The 15,245-nt window shown below is 39.6% G+C and overlaps 1 protein-coding gene across 1 annotated transcript in view; it reads right to left on the minus strand.

Annotated features, from left to right (window-relative positions):
• TMPRSS6 (transmembrane serine protease 6) overlaps positions 1–14,195 on the minus strand; it is a 227,697-nt gene extending 213,502 nt beyond the window's left edge. The window contains exon 1 of the mRNA XM_053721218.1: positions 14,004–14,195. Coding sequence (XP_053577193.1) covers positions 14,004–14,060 — 57 coding nt within the window. The 5' untranslated portion in view covers positions 14,061–14,195. The remainder of the gene's footprint in view (positions 1–14,003) is intronic.
• Between the last annotated feature and the right edge of the window lie 1,050 nt (positions 14,196–15,245).

Consider the following 15,245-nt stretch of genomic DNA (forward strand, 5'->3'; position numbering starts at 1 on the left):
CAGCCCGGCCCGACCGCGCCATAGCACTAAGTGCAGCTCGCTCCTGTCACAGGCGCGGTCGGGCCGGGCTGTGACTATACAGCTGGCCTGATGCGCTGACTAAATATTACAGACCCGCTCAGCAGAGAGCAGAGAGCGGGTCTGTAAAAGCGCCGTAATTTTTACATATTAAAAGAGAAAAAAGGGTTTTAGAACTATAGCACTTAAATAATGTTATATAATTCTGCACTATGTGCAGAATTATATAACATTATTTTTAAGGTTTACTGTCCCTTTAAGCTTGAGTGTGCGGCGTTCGCATGAAGAAGAGGATCCATGTCGCTGAAGATCACCGCCACTGAAAAAAGCCAGCACTCCAGATGAGGACCAGCGCTCCAGATCCACGCATCACCAAACCAAAGACCGCTCCGCAACCACGGGAAGAAGATAGAAAATGGTGCTGTCCTGGAAGAAGATCTTGACCGCCTGAATGAAGACTTTGCGCCGCCTGTACTTCCGGACTTCAGGAACGGTGAGTACATTTTCCGGAGTTATTGTAATTTTTTTTTAAACAATTTGGGTGGTTTTTTTTATGGGCGCAAAAGAGCTGATGCCCATACAAATGCCCCTTTTTTAGACTTAGTTTTTTTTATTTTGTGGGGTTGGTTGTGTGGGGGGGTTCACTGTTAGGGGGAACTTTGTAATTTTTTTATGTAAAAGATCTGATTGCTTCAGGGCAATGCCCTACAAAAGGCAATTTTAAAGGCTATTGGTAGTTTATTGTTAGCTTAGGGGGTGTTTTTATTTTGGGGTGTCTTTTTTGTTTTTATAGGGGTATAATTAGGTTTAATTTTTATTATTTTGTATAATTTCGTTTTTTTTTTAAATCTTAATTTTTTTTATTTTTCGGCATTTTAGTGTTTTTTTTGTAATGTTAGGTTTATTTATTTTTCGTAGTGCTAGGATTTTTTAATATTGTAATCTAGTTTTTCTTATTTTTAGGGGTTTTTTTTTTTTTTTAAATAGTAATGTTAGGTTAATTTATAGTTTAATCTTAGTTTTTTTTTTATTTCACAGGTTTTTATTTACTTGAAGATAGTTATATTGTAAGTTTAATTTAAAGTTAGGGGGCGTGTTGCGATGTGGGCGGCCAGGGGTTTAGGGGTTAATAGGTTTATTATAGTAGTAGCGATGTGGGCGGCAGGCGGTTTAGGAGTTAATAGGTTCCGTAGCCGCAGGTGTTAGTTTTTTGTCTAACACTTTCTCTCCATTGATATCTATAGGGAAAAACGTGCACAAGCACGTCAAGTCAGACCTTTGTGCGATATGGAGCTTAACGCACCATAATGCACAGCACAAGAAGGATTTGCTTGTAATGGCAGCGCTATGGAAAATGCAATACCGCTCATTTTTTGCGTTATTTACGCACCGGGTTTAGCGCATAACTTGTAATCTTGGTGAATGTTTTTTTATATTTGTTGTATTCATTTGAAAACACTAAGGCCTAGATTTAGAGTTTGGCGGTAGCTGTCAAAACCAGCGTTAGAGGCTCCTAACGCTGGTTTTAGGCTACCGCCGGTATTTGGAGTCAGTCAGGAAAGGGTCTAACGCTCACTTTCCAGCCGCGACTTTTCCATACCGCAGATCCCCTTACGTCAATTGCGTATCCTATCTTTTCAATGGGATCTTTCTAACTCCGGTATTTAGAGTCGTGGCTGAAGTGAGCGTTAGAAATCTAACGACAAAACTCCAGCCGCAGAAAAAAGTCAGTAGTTAAGAGCTTTCTGGGTTAACGCCGGTTTATAAAGCTCTTAACTACTGTGCTCTAAAGTACACTAACACCCATAAACTACCTATGCACCCTTAAACCGAGGCCCCCCCACATCGCTGCCACTCTATTAAATTTTTAACCCCTAATCTGCCGACCGCCACCTACGTTATACTTATGTACCCCTAATCTGCTGCCCCTAACACCGCCGACCCCTATATTATATTTATTAACCCCTAATCTGCCCCCCTCAACGTCGCCTCCACCTGCCTACACTTATTAACCCCTAATCTGCCGAGCGGATCTCACCGCTACTATAATAAAGTTATTAACCCCTAATCCGCCTCACTCCCGCCTCAATAACCCTATAAGAAATAGTATTAACCCCTAATCTGCCCTCCCTAACATCGTCGACACCTAACTTCAATTATTAACCCCTAATCTGCCGACCGAATCTCGCCGCTATTCAAATAAATAGATTAACCCCTAAAGCTAAGTCTAACCCTAACACTAACACCCCCCTAAATTAAATATAATTTAAATCTAACAAAATAAATTAACTCTTATTAAATAAATTATTCCTATTTAAAGCTAAATACTTACCTGTAAAATAAACCCTAATATAGCTACAATATAAATTATAATTATATTATAGCTATTTTAGGATTTATATTTATTTTACAGGCAACTTTGTATTTATTTTAACCAGGTACAATAGCTATTAAATAGTTAAGAACTATTTCATAGCTAAAATAGTTAAAATAATTACAAAATTACCTGTAAAATAAATCCTAACCTAAGTTACAATTAAACCTAACACTACACTATCAATAAATAAATTAAATACAATTCCTACAAATAAATACAATTAAATAAACTAACTAAAGTACAAAAAATAAAAAAGAACTAAGTTACAAAAAATAAAAAAATATTTACAAACATTAGAAAAATATTACAACAATTTTAAACTAATTACACCTACTCTAAGCCCCCTAATAAAATAACAAAGACCCCCAAAATAAAAAAAATGCCCTACCCTATTCTAAATTACAAAAGTTCAAAGCTCTTTTACCTTACCAGCCCTGAACAGGGCCCTTTGCGGGGCATGCCCCAAAGAATTCAGCTCTTTTGCCTGTAAAAAAAAAAAATACAATACCCCCCCCAACATTACAACCCACCACCCACATACCCCTAATCTAACCCAAACCCCCCTTAAATAAACCTAACACTAAGCCCCTGAAGATCTCCTACCTTGTCTTCACCATGCCAGGTTCACCGATAGATCCAGAAGAGCCTCCGATGTCTTGATCCAAGCCCAAGCGGGGGGCTGAAGAGTGACGTCCATCCTCCGGCTGAAGTCTTGATCCAAGCGGGCAGAAGAGGACATCCGGACCGGCAAACATCTTCATCCAAGCCGCATCTTCTATGTTCTTCAATCCGATGACGACCGGCTGATCTTCAAGACCTCCATCGCGGATCCATCCTTCTTCTCCGACGAGTTCCCGACGAACGACTGTTCCTTTAAGGGACGTCATCCAAGATGGCGTCCCTTGAATTCCGATTGGCTGATAGGATTCTATCAGCCAATCGGAATTAAGGTAGGAAAATTCTGATTGGCTGATGGAATCAGCCAATCAGAATCAAGTTCAATCCGATTGGCTGATCCGATCAGCCAATCAGATTGAGCTCGCATTCTATTGGCTGATCGGAACAGCCAATAGAATTCAAGCTCAATCTGATTGGCTGATTGAATCAGCCAATCGGATTGAACTTGATTCTGATTGGCTGATTCCATCAGCCAATCAGAATTTTCCTACCTTAATTCCGATTGGCTGATAGAATCCTATCAGCCAATCGGAATTCAAGGGACGCCATCTTGGATGACGTCCCTTAAAGGAACCGTCATTCGTCGGGAAGTAGTCGGAGAAGAAGGATGGATCCGCGATGGAGGTCTTGAAGATCAGCCGGTCGTCATCGGATTGAAGAACATAGAAGATGCGGCTTGGATGAAGATGTTTGCCGGTCCGGATGTCCTCTTCTGCCCGCTTGGATCAAGACTTCAGCCGGAGGGTGAACGTCACTCTTCAGCCCCCCGCTTGGGCTTGGATCAAGACATCGGAGGCTCTTCTGGATCGATCGGTGAACCTGGCATGGTGAAGACAAGGTAGGAAGATCTTCAGGGGCTTAGTGTTAGGTTTATTTAAGGGGGGTTTGGGTTAGATTAGGATTTATGTGGGTGGTGGGTTGTAATGTTGGGGGGGGGTATTGTATGTTTTTTTTTACAGGCAAAAGAGCTGAATTATTTGGGGCATGCCCCGCAAAGGGCCCTGTTCAGGGCTGGTAAGGTAAAAGAGCTTTGAACTTTTGTAATTTAGAATAGGGTAGGGCATTTTTTTATTTTGGGGGTCTTTGTTATTTTATTAGGGGGCTTAGAGTAGGTGTAATTAGTTTAAAATTGTTGTAATTTTTTTCTAATGTTTGTAAATATTTTTTTATTTTTTGTAACTTAGTTCTTTTTTATTTTTTGTACTTTAGTTAGTTTATTTAATTGTATTTATTTGTAGGAATTGTATTTAATTTATTTATTGATAGTTTAGTGTTAGGTTTAATTGTAGATAATTGTAGGTATTTTATTTAATTAATTTATTGATAGTGTAGTGTTAGGTTTAATTGTAACTTAGGTTAGGATTTATTTTACAGGTAATTTTGTAATTATTTTAACTATTTTAGCTATTAAATAGTTATTAACTATTTAATAGCTATTGTACCTGGTTAAAATAAATACAAAGTTACCTGTAAATTAAATATAAATCCTAAAATAGCTATAATATAATTATAATTTATATTGTAGCTATATTAGGGTTTATTTTACAGGTAAGTATTTAGCTTTAAATAGGAATAATTTATTTAATAAGAGTTAATTTATTTCGTTAGATTTAAATTATATTTAATTTAGGGGGTGTTAGGGTTAAAGTTAGACTTAGCTTTAGGGGTTAATAAATTTATTAGAGTAGCGGTGAGCTCCTGTCGGCAGATATGGGGTTAATACTTGAAGTTAGGTGTCGGCAATGTTAGGGAGGGCAGATTAGGGGTTAATACTATTTATTATAGGGTTATTGAGGCGGGAGTGAGGCGGATTAGGGGTTAATACATTTATTATAGTAGTGCTCAGGTCCGGTCGGTAGATTAGGGGTTAATAAGTGTACTTAGGTGGAGGCGACGTTGGGGGCAGCAGATTAGGGGTTAATAAATATAATATAGGGGTCGGCGATGTTAGGGCAGCAGATTAGGGGTACATAGGGATAATGTAGGTGGCGGGGGTGTACGGAGCGGCAGATTAGGGGTTAAAAATAATATGCAGGGGTCAGCGATAGCGGGGGCGGCAGATTAGGGGTTAATAAGTGTAAGGTTAGGGGTGTTTAGACTCGGGGTACATGTTAGACTGTTAGGTGCAGACGTAGGAAGTGTTTCCCCATAGAAAACAATGGGGCTGCGTTAGGAGCTGAACGCGGCTTTTTTGCAGGTGTTAGGTTTTTTTTCAGCTCAAAGAGCCCCATTGTTTTCTATGGGGGAATCGTGCACGAGCACGTTTTTTAAGCTGGTCGCGTCCGTAAGCACCGCTGGTATCGAGAGTTGAAGTTGCGGTAAATATGCTCTACGCTCCTTTTTTGGAGCCTAACGCAGCCATTCTGTGAACTCTCAATACCAGCGGTATTTAAAAGGTGCGGCCAGAAAAAAGCATGCGGAGCTAACGCACCCCTTTGGCCGCAGAACTCTAAATCTAGGCGTAAATGAACACCCCTTTAACAAATGTGGTTAAACCCATTGCTCTTTTGAAATTGCTTCCAAAAGTTTACATTGTTTCGATGGGAAAGGTTTTTGAAGGTTCAGCTTTACACTATTAGTAATGCCCTTGTCAGTTGATTGATTCTGATGTCAGCCAATGAGATATGTCAGCTTCACTTTTGCTCTCGGACAGTCTTGGGCCCATTAATAAATAATAATAATAAAACATAACAGAAAAACATTCATTAAAATGACAGTAAAGTCAAAATTAGACTGTCATGATTCAGATAGAGCAGCAATTTTACACATATTTTTTAATTTACTTCTTTTATGTTCTCTTTTCAATCTACATGTCCTCATTAGGTTCCTTAATAAAGTCCCATGAGTTTCACTATCATCTGTATGCCGACGATACACAAATCTACCTCTCTGCACCAGAACTGTCTCCTTCCTTGCTAACCCGTGTCACTAACGGTCCCTCTCATATCTCATATTGGATGTCCTCTCACTACCTCAAGCTAAATCTCTCCAAAACTGAGCTCATTATTTTTCCCCCTTCTTCCAAAATCTCCACCCCCCCATGTCTCTATAACTGTTGATAACTCCATCATTACCCCAACCTCACATGCCCAATGTCTCTGGGTCACACTTGACTCAGATCTTTCTTTCACTCCTCACATTCAGTCCTTGGCTAAAGCTTGCCGCTTCCACCTTAAAAACATTGCTAACATCAGACATTTCCTTACACAAGACACAACTAAGATTTTAATCCACTCTCTCATCCTTTCCCGCCTTAACTACTGCAACTCTATCCTCTCTTGTCTCCCCAGCTGCCGCCTAGCTCCTTTACAATCCATAATGAATGCCTCTGCAAGACTCATCTTCCTTGCACGTCCCTCTTCATCTGCTGCACCTCTCTGCCAATCCCTTCACTGGCTTCCTCTTGCCTCCAGACTTAAACACAAAATTCTCACTCTGACACACAAAGCCCTCAAATGCACTGCTCCCCCCTACATCTCAGACCATGTATCCAGATACTCTCCCTCCCGTCCCCTTCACTCCGCTCATGATCTCCTACTCTCCTCCTCTCTTGTCACCTCATCACACTCCCGTTTACAGGACTTCTCCAGACCGGCTCCCATCTTATGGAACTCTCTGCCTCGCTCCACAAGACTCTCCCCGGGTTTTAAAAGCTTCAAGTGCTCACTAAAGACTCTACTGTTCAGGGATGCATACAACCTACACTAACCTTCCTATCTCCACTGCTATCCCCCTAAACCCCATAGTATGTAAGCCTATGAGCCCAGCTGTTTGTAGTTCACCTTCATAAGAGCGACTACAACAGTGCAACTCTCGGCAGGACCCTCTCTCCCCATTTGATCCCTGTAATTGTTTTTATATACCACCTATGTACATAGCGCTGCGGAACCTGTTGGCGCTCTACAAATACCTGATTATAACAATAATAAAATAATAAAATGTAATTTGCTTCATTCTCTTGGCATCCTTTGCTGAAAAATACCTAAGCTCAGTAGAAGCAATGCACTACTGGGAGCTAGCTGCTGTTTGGTGGCTGCACACATATGCCTCTTGTCATTAGCTGACCCAATATGTTCAGCTAGCTCCCAGTAGTGCATTGGCGTTCCTTCCACAAAAGATGCAAAGACATTTGATAAAAGAAGCAAATTGGAAAATTGTTTAAAATTGTATGTTCTATCTGAATCATGAAAGTTATTTCCAAATGACGCCCTTAATGAATATCAAACAAAAGGAAAGACGAATAATTTATCCCAAATATTTTTTTCCTGTGCATGTGTCTATTAAAAACGTTTGCTTGGCTGTAATGATTCCTTAAAGGGACACTGAACTCAAATTGTTTTCTTTCATGATTCAGATAGAGCAGCAATTTTAAGCGACTTTCTAATTTACTCCTATAATCAATTTTTCTTCGTTCTCTTGGTATCTTTATTTGAAAAAGTAGGAATGTAAAGCTAAGGAGCCGACCTATCTTTGGTTCAGCACCTGGGTAGCACTTGCTGATTGGTGGCTAAATGCAGTCACCAATCAGCAAGCACAATCCAGAATGCTGAACCCAAAATGGGCCGGCTCGTAAGCTTACATTCCTGCTTTTTCAAAAAAAGATACCAAGAAAACGAAGAAAAATTGATTATAGGAGTAAAGTAGGCTCTATCTGAATCATGAAAGAAAACAATTGGGTTCAGACAACTGAAGCTGTAAACTCAATCCAAGGTTGGAGATGAACAACCAACGTTTCAGGGCTCTCCCCACTTTGTCAAGCTTGATAAAAGGGGCAGGAGCCCCGAAGCGTTGCCTTTTCATGTTTTGATAAATAAAAACCCCTCCAATCTTGGATTGAGTTTACAGCTTCACTTGTCTTATTGCATGTTGGGGAGCTGGCACCCAGGTGAACTTGACACTGATATGAATTTGTTGTACATGCTTGTTATTATCTGCATAAGACATAAGTAGTTTTTTATTCTACTTGGAGAGCATGTATGGAGTAATATTTTGTTCTAGCCTGACATATCCCTGCACATAAACACTGGCAGGTACACAATTCTCATTTGGAAGTAATCAGCTTCCACTAAATTGATTTTTTATTCCTGCACAATTATTGGGAGTTGTCTACTTAATAAGTGTCTGTCAGAACAAAAGCAGTGAGTCATTTCGTGACAGTGTCATAAGCAGAAAAATATGAGGTTTAAATAAGTAATTCTTCTGTTACTAGAATTGTGTATTAGGTGAGATGCTTCCAGCCAGCCCTGAACTTTATATGATCAGAGGTCACAGAGTATGTTTTTACCCAGTAAAAATATACTCTGTGACCTCTGATCATATAAAAGTAGGTACCTCAAAGCAATTCCCTGCCACGTTCCCAGCCATGTTGGTTATTTTGTGCCATAACTGCAAGGGGCCCGATAGGGTAAATAATATAATCTAAACATATAAGAAATTGGCATTTTAAAGGGAGAGAAAAGATATATTTAGTTTGGCAGAGTTGACATTCCTGGTGTAAAAATTAATTAAACACAAACATTTTCAGAAACAGCTCTAACCCGATTGCATAAAAGAATTCTTGCACCATCAACCTTCACCTGTGATCAACTCAGCTGCAACAGATGCAGACATATATGTTATATATATATTCAGAAAGCACAGTAATATACACAAAAGTGAATTTAACGCACATTAATTAATATGTCTAACCCTCTGATGTTACACACAAACTGGGGCTCAGTTAACTGGGCAGTTGTTTCATCCCTGGTTCCAGTAATAGACAGAACAGTGATTTTACCCTCTTGGCAGTCAGTGACATGCAAGGCAATGCTTTCTTGTTTAACCCCTTAATGATTTTAACCCCTTAATTATTTTAATAAAGTGTAATGTGTTTTTTTTAATCATTTTTAATTCCATCCTTGAAGTATTTGACCTATATTTGCTGTGCATTACTTGAAAACCTAAACATATGAGGTATTGCTAAAATAAGGACAAAATAATGAATCTATTTTCAGGTATTTTTCTTTAGCTAAACTAGTTTTATAGAAATTATAAAGGAAACTGCAGAAAATTGAATGTCCCCGCTCCATTTTTCAGTATTAAAATCCTTTTTAGTATTATTTTATTTAGCCATTTAGGGTATCACAACAAAGCCCTGTTAGAAAGCTGTGTATAATATGTAAAGGTAGCCTCACAAGAGAGTAGATGGTTATGGTGAAACCAATTCAGAGCTAAATTTTCTGTGTCATTTAAAGGGACACCAAACAGCTTAAAATGACATAAATCTGTGGCCGATTGCACCGTTGGACTAAGTGTAGTTTGCTGCTTTATCCAGTGTGGGTGAGTGCTACATTCTATTCACTTGCACAATAGGGCTGTTTGTGGGGTGGTTTTAAACCAAACCTGTCCCCAGGCTTCCCTAACAGGCCAGGTTTTCAGGATTACCATGGGTGAGAGCAGGTAAAATAACCATGGTAACTAATCAGCTGATTATATTACCTGTGGCCTGTTAGGGAGGCTTGTGGTTTGAAAATCAGTGGTCTAAGGTTTAATACACTATGCTATGCTGTGATTCATTTTCTCCTAAGATTCCGTACTTCAGTGACACCTGAAGAGTGAAGTGTCACCATTACGAGCTTGTGTTCATGCCAGAGACTGGTACTAGGTCGCTTGCTTTAGAGATGGCCTAACGGATTCATTGTTTGAAACAAAACTGTGCAAAGAATTGTTGTATGATAGGCCAGTGACGGCTAACCATGGCACCCCTGATGTTTAGTCACTCTGCAGTCTAGTTGAGCATCATGGGAAATGTAGTTCTGAAGCATCAGGAGTGCCAAAGATAGCCAACCCTGACATAGACTTAGGGTTGCCACCTCGGCCATGTTTTCCTGGAGATGAGTTACGAGTTACACATGCTGCAGGGTGTGCAGGGAGGAACATGAATAGTGTTTCCCAGAGGAGCAATGCATGTTGCCTTCTGCACACCCTGCAGCATGTGTAACTCATAAGTCTCCAGGAAAACATGGCCGAGGTTGCAACCCTAGATAGACTGTACTATGGATATTATGTGATTAGATTAACTATGGAAACAAAGATGAAGGAGTTAAGAAGATTTCTAGTTATTGTGGCTGGAAAGACAGGTTCACACATTGGGGCCTATCTATCAAGCTCCAAAAGAAGTTTGACGGCCCGTGTTTCTGGCGAGTCTTCAGACTCGCCAGATACAGCAGTTATGAAGCAGCGGTACGATCGGGTTGATTGACACCTCCCTGCTGCAGGGGGCGGCGTTGCACCAGCAGATCTTGTGAGCTGCTGGTGCAATGCTGAATACGGAGAGCGTATTGCTCTCCACATTCAGCGAGGACTTGCGGACCTGATCCACACTGTCGGATCAGGTCCGACAGACCTTTAATAAATAGGCCCCTTTATATCTAATCTCTAACGCTATTTCTTAGCCCTAAACCCATATTTTCTCTTTCATGATTCGAATAGAGCATACTATTTTACTTCTATTAATACATTTTCTTCAATTTCTTGGTATCCTTTGTTGAACATCAGGTCCAGGAGCATGCACCTATCTGCAGCACTATATGGCAGCAGTTTTGCCAGAATGTTATACATTTGCAAGGTTACTAGATGGCAGCATTTTTCCTGCAATATAGTGCTCCAGACATCTACCTAGGTATCTCTTCAACAAAGAATATCATGAGAACAAAGCAAAATTGTTAATAGAAGGAAATAAAAAAAAATGTGTTTGAATCACAATTGTGAGTTACATATCTCTTTAAACTCTAACCATAATCATGACCCTAAACATAACCCCAGCACAAAAACTAATGTTAATCATGACCCTTACCGTAACTTTAGCCACAAGCCCTAATCATAACCCAAAACCTTAGTCCACCATGCGTTCAGCTGGGGATCATTGTCTATGTCACTTATACAACAAGGTGGTTTCACAAGACTGTTATTCACCAAAGCTGCATTCTGTATCCTATACAAATACTACTGCTAGATATTGTCATGGGATATACAAGTGCAACCTGAAAATGCTGCTGTGTATTATTATTGTACTCTTGTTTGTATATAACTATGTGTTTAACTTCTGCAAAGGGTCAGCTCTAGATGCACTGACAGCGAGGTGAACATAAGGTTGCCATCTAGAGAACTGGCTGTGCACTGGTAGTAGGTGGGGTGGTTACGCAGTGTCTCCTCCCCCCAAACAGCTCTACCTTAGGCTTCAATCTTGACTTTACTATGTATATTTTTCACAACAGTCATTGTATCCCCTTGGCTGGCAGTAACACATGTACATGTGTCTAGGAATGCTTTTCAGCAAATGATACAAAGTGTACAAAGTAAATTTAATAATAGAAATAAACTCTTAAAACTGCCGCACTATCTGAATCATGAAAGTTTAATTTTGACTTGAATGTCCCTTTAAAGGAACACTGCACTATAAAAATAATTGTCCTTAATGTGCTCCAAATTACTTGTTATACCTACTGCAGAGTATTACATATATGGGAAATTATTCCTTCATATTTATTATTTAGCTGGTTTTGCTCATGAAAATCACCACTTGTTTTTCAGGACATGCCCATAAAATTGGCTGAGCCTGCAGGTAAAGCAGACCTGCTAATGTGTTTAAATGATAATTATGACTGGGGATTAGTGGGCACAACTGGCTTTTTCAGATACATCTCTCTCTCCTGAATCAGGAAGATTAATTTGAGTTATTGCCTCTTGTTTACAAAGCTTTTCTACAGAGAAAACATTTGTTACTCATATTTTTGGTATTGCTGTGAATACAACAGGTAAAAGTAGCTAAGTAACAAAATAAAGATAAAGGCGCTTTTTGCAGACATTTAAATACACTTCAGCTGGTAAAATAAGCCATTTAAACACATAAAAGGGTGGGAATATTTTTCAGAACAATGTCCCTTTAAGACTAAAGAATCTTTATTTTTACAATAGTTATTGATTTTAGATTATTGCAACATGCACTGTGCATACAGGTCACTCAGTGGCCTCCCTCTGCTCCCTGCCACTGGTCCCCAGCAGGTGGCCCTGCAGTGGCCTATAGGCCCTGAAAAGCTGGGAAGGTGGTAGGCCCCTCTTAACTGCGGGCTCCACAACATTGCAGGGTCTGCAGGGCCAGGATAACTGGAGACAAAACAATGACATACACGTAAATATACGCTGTCCCAGCACATTGCCCTGTTCGTTTCTGTGTCACCGTGTTCAAGGAAACATTAACCAGAGTGACATGGAAAGTACAGAGATTGTGTAACCTGTGCACCTGCCGACTTAGCAAATTCACATGAGTCTGGGCAGAAAGTCTAGTGCTAGGGGCTTTCTGTAGATATGTAAATATGCATAACATTTCAATTCTGTATTGTAGGTCTGTGGTAACTGTCAGGCAGGTGGTATTGCTTAGTAGCTGGTACACTGCATCACCTCATCGTCAGCTTGATTAAATGTAAGTGGTGTATGTCCCAGAAACAGACAGACTGTGCAAATCATGGTTTTAGCCTCCCCATGATATATGCCCAGTGCTGTTTAACCAAGAGGCTACCCAGGGAAGGAAATAGTCTGTGTGTACCTGTGTGTATATAAAATATATGTCCTCAGTTTATCAGTAAGATGTGTATATATACATATGCTTGGTGTATCTTTGTCTGCCTAAGTGTATATAAATACATAAGTACACAGTGTATCAGTGTTTGTCTATGTATATAAATACATAAGTACACAGTGTATCAGTGTGCATCTGTGTGTATATAAATATATAAGTACACAGTGTATCAGTGTTCATCTGTGCGCATATAAATACATAAGTACACAATGTATCAGTGTGTGTCTGTGTGTATAAATACATAAGTGCACAGTGTATCAGTGTGCATCTGTGTGTATATAAATATATAAGTACACAGTGTATCAGTGTGCATCTGTGTGTATATAAATACATAAGTACTCAGTGCGTGTCTGCGTATATTTAAATACATAAGTAAACAGTGTATCAGTGTGTGTTTCTGTGTATATAAATACATAAGTACACAGTGTATAAGTGTGTGTGTCTGTGTGTATATAAATACACAAGTAAACATTGTATCAGTGTGTGTCTGTGTAAATAAATGCAAAAGTGCTTAGTGTTTCAGTAAGTATATATATATATATATACACACACAGTATATATACACACATACATACATACATACATGAGTGCTCAGTGTATCAATGTATGGGTGTATATAAACACACAAGTGCTCAATGTTTGAGTGTGTGTCTATGTGTTTATAAACAGACTATAAGCAGGTAAAGCAAGAGATGAGTGTATTTATATGTATATGGGAGGGTGTGTATACGTGTGTGTATATGTGTGAGAGTGTATGTTTGTATATATTTGCGTGTTTCTGTATATGTGTCTGTGAGTGTGTATATATGAGTGTATGTTTATGTGTGTTTATGTATGTGTGTGTGAGTGTGTATGTTTGTGTATTTGTGCATGTGAGTGTTTATGTGTATATGTATATATGTGTGTTTATGTGTGTGTGTGTTTATGTGTATATGTTTGTTTATGTGTATATGTAGGCTGACCATATTGCCGCTTTAAGAAGGAACACATATGAAAAATACATATGTGAGGGTTTTTATACAAAACCATTTCTTTAAACAGCCCTGAAAACAGCCCTGACATATGTATTTTTCATATGTGTCCCTTTTTAAAGCGGCAATATGGTCAGCCTATGTATATGTATATATGTGTGTTTATGTATGTGTGTGTGTGTATTTGTGCATGTGTGTGTTTATATATAGGTGTGTGGGTGCATAAGCGCATAGACACTTTTATGACAGTGTTTGTATACCTGAATAAGGATAATTTTGTTGTGTGTATGTGAGCACTTCTGTATGTGTTAGTGTCTGAGAGCTGCAGGTATAAGTAACTTACCTCTGGCATCTCGGTTGGACCGCTTGCGGAATCAGGAGGGGGCAGATAAAGTGACATTGTCCACACACCCTAGATTCACCTGGACACACAGCGCACAGCTAAGCTGCAGGGACATTGTGTGCCCGGCACACACACCTCTCCACAGAAGCAGCTTGGTGTTGACACAGCCACAAAGTCCCTCTGGATCAATTCTTCTCTGCCCCCGGCTGTTTTGTAGAAGAGTAGAAATACCAAGGGACACAGAGCCTTAGCATGCAAACACACACACAGAGGGGACACCTGCAAACACACACACAGAAAGGGGACACTTGCAAAACACACACAGAAAGGGGACACTGAGACTAAACATACTAAACACATACAGAGAGGGGACACTGACACTAAACATACTAAACACTTACAGAGAGGGGACACTGAGACTAAACATACTAAACACACACAGAGAGGGGACACTGACACTAAACATACTAAACACATACAGAGAGGGGACACAGACACTAAACATACTAAACACCTACAGAGAGGGGACACTGAGACTAAACATACAAAACACATACAGAGAGGGGACACTGAGACTAAACATACTAAACACATACAGAGAGGGGACACTGACACTAAACATACTAAACACATACAGTTAGGTGACACTGAGACTAAACATACTAAACACATACAGAGAGGTGACACTGAGACTAAACTTACTAAACACATACAGAGAGGTGACAATGAGACTAAACTTACTAAACACATACAGAGAGGTGACACTGAGACTAAACATACTAAACACATACAGAGAGGGGACACTGAGACTAAACTTACTAAACACATACAGAGAGGTGACACTGAGACTAAACTTACTAAACACATACAGAGAGGGGACACTGAGACTAAACTTACTAAACACATACAGAGAGGGGACACTGAGACTAAACATACTAAACACATACAGAGAGGGGACACTGAGACTAAACATACTAAACACATACAGAGAGGGGACACTGAGACTAAACATACTAAACACATACAGAGAGGGGACACTGAGACTAAACATACTAAACACATACAGAGAGGGGACACTGAGACTATACTTACTAAACACTTACAGAGAGGTGACACTAAGACTAAACATACTAAACACATACAGAGAGGGGGACACAGACACTAAACATACTAAACACTTACAGAGAGGGGACACTGACACTAAATATACTAAACACATACAGAGAGGGGACACTGAGACTA

This window comes from Bombina bombina, chromosome 7, assembly GCF_027579735.1.
Source record: "Bombina bombina isolate aBomBom1 chromosome 7, aBomBom1.pri, whole genome shotgun sequence".
NCBI classification, from domain to species: domain Eukaryota; kingdom Metazoa; phylum Chordata; class Amphibia; order Anura; family Bombinatoridae; genus Bombina; species Bombina bombina.